General features: G+C 41.3%; 1 protein-coding gene across 10 annotated transcripts in view; it reads left to right on the forward strand.

Annotated features, from left to right (window-relative positions):
* The window catches only part of ZNF384 (zinc finger protein 384), a 34435-nt gene extending 25438 nt beyond the window's left edge, over positions 1-8997 (forward strand). For 7 of the 10 annotated variants that reach the window (XM_019548920.1, XM_019548924.1, XM_019548925.1 and 4 more), the window contains one exon: positions 47-8997. In XM_019548920.1, the coding sequence (XP_019404465.1) occupies positions 47-319 (273 nt within the window). In that variant the 3' untranslated portion in view covers positions 320-8997. The remainder of the gene's footprint in view (positions 1-46) is intronic. The other 3 variants (XM_019548926.1, XM_019548921.1, XM_019548919.1) reach the window with 2 other exon arrangements.
* Positions 8998-9209: the final 212 nt, after the last annotated feature.

A 9209-nucleotide genomic window follows, 5' to 3' on the forward strand; every position in this document is an offset into this window, starting at 1 on the left:
TGGTTCCTGTTGTCCTAACTGTGACTCCTCCCTTGCCCTTTCACAGGAGACCTACCTGATGAAGCACATGCGGAAACACAACATCCCTGACCCACAGCAGCAAGTGGCTCAGGCCCAAGCCTCTCAGCAGCAGCAGCAGCACTTCCAGCCGCAAGGTGGTGCGGCAGCAGGGGGCCCCTCTGCAGACACTAATCCCCCTAACCCTCCCCCACAGTGCTCCTTTGACCTGACTCCTTACAAGACTTCAGAGCACCACAAGGACATCTGCCTCACTGTCAGCACCAGCACCATCCAGGTGGAGCATCTCTCCAGCTCCTAGAGACCATGACCCCAGGAGCAGAAAACCTCTCATGCATAGCCTGTGCCCAGGGGCACTGTTTGTGCAATGGTCCCTCCTCGTGCAACAGCCTCTGGCCTCTCCTGTAACAGCCTTTCCTGGCCATATACCCTGTCAGTGGCAACCCCTTAAGTGACATCCTGTCTCCAGAGGCATCCTTTTGTGCAGCAGCCTGCCTGATAGTGGGGTGCTGCCTTGTGTAAGAGCCCCACTCCAGTGTTGGGATCGCTTCCTTGTGCAAGAGCCCTACGTTCTACACACAAAGCAAAGCTCCCTTTTGGCCTTCTCTATAATTGTAAAATTATATGTGCAGGCTGAGGGGGGCACCCCCTGGGACACGCAGGGTAGATAAGATGGAAAGAGTGTCATTGTACATCGGGGCTCGGACACATGCTGGTGGCAGACCACAGAAGGGTCTGACAGCTGGAGGTTTTTTCTTTGAGGATTTCCTTGTGTGTCTAAAGGAGAATATTCACTCTCCTCTCCTGCTTGTGAAGGGGAGGATGGGGGGTCACTTGTCCTGCCGTAGGGCCCAGGATGGGAGAAATCCCCCTGCTGTCTAGATGAAGACAAGAACTTTGTGGGAGAGAAGTGAGGGGTGTTCCCAAGGTGCCTAAGCTGCTGAGGGGTGCAAAGGCCTGTAATCTCTCCTTGTCAATGGAGAATAAGAGGAGTCTCTGTGAACTACTTGCTCCCTCTCCCTCCCAGCTGTAGGAGGAAGGTGGTGGAGGAGACCCCCACAAAGATACAAGAGAATGGGGTCCAGCTCATTGCTCTGCCTGCCATTTGTGGATGATGCAATAGTAGCTTGATTTTTCCACCCCCTAAGAAGTCTGCAGGCATCAACAGCAAACCAAAAAGCAGTTGGAGATGAGGGTAAGAGACTGCCACAATGATCATTGTTTCCCTCTCCCTAATCCCTCTTCCAGGAAGACGTGGCAGTAGTTCTAACTCTCAAGCACCCATTCCCCCCCCCCTCAGTTCTGCCTTCTGGTTCCCAAAGCAGGGTGGGGGGAAGTGGCACAGATCAGCCTTTTCAAGGAGCCAGCATGAGGCAGGGAAAGGCTAGCTTCTGCTCATGTTTTATCATGGGCACTCTCCTAGGCTCCTTCTTGCCAAGACAGGCTGGACTCGCATGGCAGTGGTGGCATTTTAGATGGAGAGAATCAGAAAGGTTCCCCAGAAGGTGGACAGTGGAAAAGGGACAGACCCCACAAGGAGAGACCAATCCAATGAGATGCGGGAGCCACCAATAATAAACTGAAGGCCCCTTGAATTTATATATATATATATAAAAATATAAATATATATATAAATATCTATTCCCCAGTCCTGGCCCGCTCTGTCCTTGCTGTAACTGTTTCTATCTCTGTGTTTATAAAAATGTGTTATCCTGGAAAAAAAAAATTCAATCTTTATTCTTCCCTCTTTCTCTCTTTGTCTCCAGCTTCCCCCTCCCCCCTGACCATCCCCTTCCCCTTCTTGTTTTGGTTTTGGTTTTCGTTTTGGTCCACGTGATTTATGGTTTTTCATGTCATTTGTTCATTTATCTGGCTTTCATTTGGATTGCTAGATCATGGAGGCTGGTTCAGAAGAAAGAAACAAAGGCAAAGAAAAATTGTTCGATGTTGGGATTTAAAACAAAACTCCAGGATTCCAAACTTCTGTATGAAAGGGGGCTTTTTAAAAAATATTGTATAGAAATAAATTTGTGTAAAAGGCTCCTTGGGGAATGGAGGTGCTCATGTGCGCATGAACTGTGAGCACCTGCCCCAATGCACAAGGTAAGAATGTGTGAGAATTGTGTGTTCCTTCCCTGTGCACCACTGCATGTGAGAGCAGTATGTCATGTAACTGAATCCAGAGCAGTTGCGCGAATGCTAGAATAGTGCTGCCCTACCTTTGTCAACAGTGGGATGTGAGCAGCAGCTCCACAGAGAAAATTGTGCACTTCTCTTTTGCACCAGATGCAAGTGGGCTGGAGCTGAGGATTGTTTACATGCACCTGTGACCCAGGCACTACAGTGAATGGTGGTGCTGTTTCATGGAGTCATAATTTAGGGCCAGAGGGGGCCACCAGATCATCTAGTCTGACCTCAGGTATATTTTAGGCCATTCATTTTCACCCAGGTTTTTTTTTTTTTCATAGAAACCATTAATTTGTTTAGCAAAAACATATCTTTCAGGAACACATCCAGTCTCTGACAAGTTGGGGAACCCACCATTTCCTTTGGTAGTTTGTTTCAATGGTTAATCACCATCATAGTTAAGTAGCAGCTAACTTTTAATTTAAACTAGTCTGCCTTCAATTTCCAGCTGCAGGTTCTCATTACATGGTTTCCATTAGATTAAAGTGTGCTTACTACCCAGTGTGTCCCCTCCCTCCACCCCATCTACCCCAAAGTACTTCAACACCATTATTAAATTTCTCCATTTACTTTTTGATAAGATAAACAGATTGAGCCCCCAAGTCTCTCACCGCCAACTAGTTCCTCCAGCCCTTGCATTATCTTTGTGGTTCTTTCTACATCATGTCCATTTTTTTGTCAGCATTTTTTAAATGTGGATGCCGGAACTAGAGTCAGTATTTAATCACCAGTGATGTAGAAGGGTGATTTCCCCTCTGCATACACACTAGGCCTCCAAGGATCACAACAGCATTGCACATGGCAAACTCAATGTTGAGTTGCTTTCCATGATTATCCCTAAATCTTCAAAGTTGCTTGTTTTCATGGGCTCCCGTTTTGTAGCTGTGGCCTTTACTCCTTGTTCTTAGTTACGTAATTTTTGCATTTGGCTGTATTAAAACACTCTTTGTTTAAATGGGCTCAGTTTTGCCAAATAGTTTGGATCACTGTATGATTGCCCTATCTTTATGCCCTCCAGATTTTATCAACAGTGGTTTTATACTTCTAGATCAATTAAGGAAATCTTGTGTCGCATCTCTTCCTTGTGCTGGTCCCTCTGAAGCCCTGCTGGAAACACCGCCCCGCCCCCCACCCCTTCAACGCTGATTCTCCATTAACTGAGATCTGTCAGCCTGTTTTTGATCCATTTATTGTATGCTCTATATTGTATAGTGGGGAAAAATAATTGATGTTGTATGGTACCAAGTCAAATGCCTTACAAAAGTCTATTACATCTATGCAGTCAGCTTTAAAAAAAAAAAAAAGATAATCTCATCCAGGAATGGGATTAGATATTTTGGCAAAACCTTTTTTTCCATAAAACAGCGTTGACTTGTTTGGATCAGAGATTTATATTCCTGTACTTTAATCCTTTACCAGTTAAATCTTTTATCAATTTTTTTGTTGTTTTGTCTGGGATTCCTGTCAGACTAACCAGCCTTATTATACCTCGAGTATCCTGCTGGTCCTTTTTAAATACTGGCACAACATTAGCGCTTTTCTGATCTTACAAAATTCTGCTGGTATTCCAAGATGTATTAAAAGTGAATATTGACTGGCCAGAGTTCTACTTATTCAACCATTAGTATTCTTGGGTGCAAGATATTCATGCCTACAGACTTAAAAATGTTGTCTAATAGATGTTGTCTAATATCCTTCTCCGTTATTACTGGACTGGAAAGAATGCCATCCTCATAATTAGAATATCATCCAATGTCTTTCTGAATTTAGAAGTATTTGTTGACTGCTTCTGCCTTTTGCATTGTTGGGCTTTTTACTATCTGTCTAGCAGCAGACTGGTATTATTGCCAGGGTTTATTTTGTTCTGAATATACTTTGAGAGAAAAACAAGACCAAAAATACAACCTCCTTAGTCCTGCCATCCTGTGCTTGTCCTCTGATGACTTCAGCTTCCCCTCTTAACTTTTTGCACTTTTCATAATTCTAACTTTTTTATATTCATCAATATCTGGTTTTTCATTTTTCTATTATGTTTTTGTTTCTAATTGCTATCACGACTTAGTCAGTGAACCAAGGTGAACTTTTACCTAAAGTTTTCCTCTTTCTTGATTGGGGATATCATGGGTTTTGTGGCTGCATAATAAACTGTTCTTGAACTCACAGTGTTCATTTAGATATTTGCCTAAATTTTTCCTTCTAATCTATTTGACGCAACTTTCCTCAACTCAAGTAAATTGCCCTTGTGAGATGCTGTCTGTATGTGTGCCCAATTTACTGAGTGGAACTATCTTCTGTTGGCCTGTATTGAATGTTGCTAGGTCATAATCACTGGTCCCTTGACAAATATCAACTTCCAGATAAATGATTATTTCATCTTTATCCCTCATATTGAGGTCCAAATTTTTTACCTTGCGTTGGATGAAATTTCTTATGTTGGAAAGAAAAAGATTTCCAATATTAGGAATTTGAATTATGTTTTGCTAAGATATCGGAACTCTCGTAAATGTCTCCTATAGCAACTGTTCGTTGCAGGCAGGTACTGAGAGAGCATTGTGCTGTTCTCGGACTTGATTCAATTGGTCTGTAACAGACCCTGATGTAGGGGTACTTGTTTCTGAGCTTTGTTAGTCAGCATGTAGATCCAGAGGCATTCCAAATTCCTATGTCAAAACTTCAGAAGTTACCTACAGCCCTTATCCAGTCACTTCTTTGTGAGCCAGTTGTAACCAATGACTTTACCTTCCAGTCATCCACAAAGTTCTGGGAATGCCAGTTTTCAGCTCCTGAACCGAAGAGAATTTCTAGTTCCTTTTTTCTTGTTACACATACTTATAGCACTCATACAAGTACTGAAAATGTCTTCATTATGTGTGAGAAGCATGATTTGTTTGGTTGTAACTTTTATTCATTATGTGTCATCTTTGTTCTGCTTGTTTGCAATATTTTGAATTTGAGTTTGTTCCCCTTCTCTCTCTCTGCCCTCTTTTTCTGTTTAGTTGATAGTCTATTGGGCTGCTCCAGTTAGTTTCTAGGTAAGATAAGCCATTCCTAGTTGTGAGATGCATAGTCCCATTCATATACGCACATGCCTTCTGCGGTTGGAAGTGAACTAATACTTAACAGAACACCAGTTGTACAGCCAGCAATTCACTTTATTAACTTTGTCTTCTCACTTGCAAAACTGGTGGAAGGTTTTGCAGAAAGATCACCTGGACTTTCTTTTTTGAAGGTTGCTGAATTCTGTGTTCTTGTAGTTCCATATGATGCATTAGGTCCACAGCATATCAGCACTTCTGAAGCACCTGAGAGGCATCTTCCTAATCTGTCTAATCTTGTTGTTACATCTTCTGTCTTTACTCCATTGTCAGCACATTGTCCTTTTGCCTTTGTGTCCCTTGTTTGTTGAATTCTGATTACTCTTAATTGGCATTACCAATGATAATTTTCTTTTTAGTGATGACTCAGCATTTGAATATTAAACCATTTAGATGCTTAAACAGTGAGTCTCAACCTTAAATTTAGTCAAGCTGCTGATTGATGTCCTATAATTGGGCTACAGTCTATCTTTTTAGAAAGGACACTGATTTAAGACTTCTAGTGATGGAGAATCTATTAAGTCCATTACTAGATAAGGTTTTTCAGGGGATAATTACTCTCACTGTTCAAAAACTGCATTTCTGACTTTGATTATCTCTAGCTTCAGTTTGCAGCCAGTGGCTCTTATGTTTTTGTTAAGCTAACGAGCCCTCTACCATAAAACATCTCTCTGTGCAGGTTCTGAGACTAGAATCGCATCACTTCAGCTTTTGAGAAAAATGAAGTTGATAACAGCATTCAAGTGTCTTGCAGGAAAGTCCAACTGCCCACCCAAAATGACTTTTAAGTCTTCCTGATTCCTGTGTTGTTAGAGCTATCAGAACTTCAGACATCATAACCTTTTAAATCTTCATCAGTTGCTATTTTCCAGGATGTCAGTTAGCCCCCACCCTGTAAGTCTGATTTGCATTTTTTTCCTATATGAATAACCAAAGTTGTGTGGTACTAAGATGCTTTACAGAAGTTTATTAGGTCACGGGTGTCAAATTCCTCTGGCCCTATGGCTGGAAGAGGGGCGATGGGCTGGTTCCCAGACCAAATCAGGCCCACAGGCTGGCCCAGCACACACAGCTGGTCTGGTGCAGGTGCTTCCTGTAGAGCTTGTCTCTGGCCTGTTTGTGGGCACCTGTCCTGTGTGCCACATTCAGTGTGTACCAGACCAGCCTCACATGATACATGTAGCACCTGGGACTTGGAACTGCATGTGGCACTTATGTTCAGTCCAGAGCCCATAGGCAGCACCATTGGCCAAATGAATAGAGGGTTGTGGGCTAGATGTGGCCTGAGGGCTGCATTTGGACACCCTTGTATTTGATCAACCCGTTAGGTTACTTTTAGCAACCAAGCTTGTACTGTCATAAGTATAGTGGAGAAACAAGGTTGAAAGGCTTTTTCTAAAACAATGTTGAATGGCATTATGTTGCTGCCATTCTTTTATTCTTTTGCAAACACCCTGTGCCATTTCCACGATTTTATTCAGGATCAATGGGTGGCTGAGTGGCCTGTAATTACAGTCATCACATTCCCCATCCTAAAATACTTGTGCAGCTGTTCTTCAGTCCTCTGGGAATCTCTCCAGTGCTCCAAGGTAGTTTCTGAACCACTGATACTGTTTAAGACTTCCTCAGCTAAGTCTCCCTTAAAATTCTTGAGTGAAAGTTATCCTGCTCTTTAGATTTAAAATGCATTTATTTAGGTACTATTTAATACCCTCTTGAATTATCAGTGAAATAGGAAATATTTCATTATCACTGTAAGATATAAATAGACATCATCCAGCCATTTTCCAAATATAGAACATTTTATTGGACTTTTCTGCCTTTTTCTATATCGTTATTAATATTTATCTAGTAAAGGATTTATATCATTGATAGGATTTCTTTTTGGCATTTTACAGACAATATAGCTAAGGTGTGTACTAGATCACTTGAATCAAAATATATAGAATTCAAATTTTCTCAGATAGATGATTACTTATTCAGACACAGAAAATGGGAACAATTAGGTCAATTGGAGGTGGCCAAGACTTCTGCATAATGGACATTTCTACTTTGGTAGAGTACCAAGACACCACCAGGAAACAGTTCATTTAATGAAATTGTTGTTTGTTGAATGGGGAGGAGAACTGCAATAATAAAAGGGATGGTTAAGACCACACAGATGAACTGGAATCCAAGAGAAGTGGGTCCTCTGCCTGGTTTGCCTCTGACTTTTTGTTGTGTTGATAACATGCTGGAATATTTGAATGTGGCCACTTTTTAGGCCCTTTTTAATCTAAAATTGAACTAGTTTCCCAGCTTACAGGATCTTTTGAGAGAAGTTCTGTAGCAATTGGGATGAGGAGTCTGGTGTACTTGATGAAAAAGCATCAGTGGTTTGCAGCTTTCCCAGATGGGGGAAAAATGCGGGGTACCCTACAGTGCTAGGGACGAGGGAGGGTGAAATTCCTGGATCTCTGCTGTGACAGGCATACAGTTCAAGGGCTGTGAAAAAGTGTGTCTGAGGCTAGCCCTGAGATATGTAGAGAAAACCTCTTAGAATGGTTCAGCATGCTTGTTTTTAAAGCTCAGGATACTCATTTTCCACATTAACCCTCCAGCCTACCACCTTACTAGAAAGTTAAGTTTGTAGGTACACTAGTTTCCTTTAAAGAAACAAACCTGTCGTACTACTTGGGGATATAAATATTTGGGGCAAGGGTGTGGCTTTTTTAGCAAAGGAGTTATACCAGTAGAAGTCATAATTAGGTAAATATTTCCTCCTTCCAAACGTCTAACAATCTGGAAAGGGACAAGGAGAAGGACTTGTTGTATAAAAGTGTTCAAAGCCTTTTGAAGAATTTTGTGAAAGAAGGAGCTGACTTGCTAACAAATAATATGGAGCCATATAAAAAACCCACTGTACTGAGAAGCAGAATGCACATGCATTTAATAATGAGGCTAGGGTGATGGCCTTGGGACTTAGTAGTATCAGGAAAATAGCTGAAAAAGATTAAAACCAGGTGCCATCATTCATTTGACTTTTCAGAGGGCCCTTGCAGAAGCCCCTCATCCAAAGCTGTTCAGAAAATTAAGTCATATTGTATCAGGTAAATATCTCAAGTATTAGATACTGCCTAAGAGATGGGAAAAGAAATATGGGATAGAAGTTTTTCATCATGCCGTAATTATTAGAGGGCAGCCCTGAGTACTCTGTACTGAATGGTTAATATTACTTAGGAAAGTTCTGAAAAGGGAGAAGAGCAACAAGGTTACAAATATTCTGCTAACAGCAAAAAATATTGTGAGAATTCACCTTTTTCATGACAGAATAAAATGAGGAAGTCAGAAGAGCTTGAACAAACTAGGGTGAATGGGCAACACAGTACTAAATAAAATTACTAGTAAGATGTAAAGTTATGCACATTGTCAGGGTCATTTCAGCTCTTTATGTGCAAATGATTAAATTAACTAACCATTGAAGAAAGAGGGAAAACTTGAGTATCCTAAACTTTAAATCCAGAAGCTGCTGTTGTTTTTATGTAGACTTACTTGTTTCGTAGTCTGTGACACCATCCATAATCTTGACTTTGACCTTCCAGGAGTGTCAGCATCTTCCCTGCATGCAGTGCCCACAATAATAACATCAGGTACAACTATTTGGAAAAGGCTAATCCGAGGGGGGAAGGGGTTAAGTTTTATGGTATTCATGACTTTTGGTAAAGGTGAAGTGGGGAAATAAAGTGTATGATCTATTAAGTGGATTAATTTTTATTCCCTTGCTCTTGCTGATTTTGTGCCAGGTATGTTAAATATACAGCATAACAGTTTAATCTGAGTTGTTAAAGAGACACCATGAAAACCTGTTTAACGTGCAGCAACAGTTTAAAAAGTATTCTTTCTGCTTCTAAAAACTAGGATGAAAAATAC

This window comes from Crocodylus porosus, unplaced genomic scaffold (genome assembly GCF_001723895.1).
Source record: "Crocodylus porosus isolate Cpor-Errol unplaced genomic scaffold, CroPor_comp1, whole genome shotgun sequence".
Taxonomy (NCBI): Eukaryota; Metazoa; Chordata; order Crocodylia; family Crocodylidae; genus Crocodylus; species Crocodylus porosus.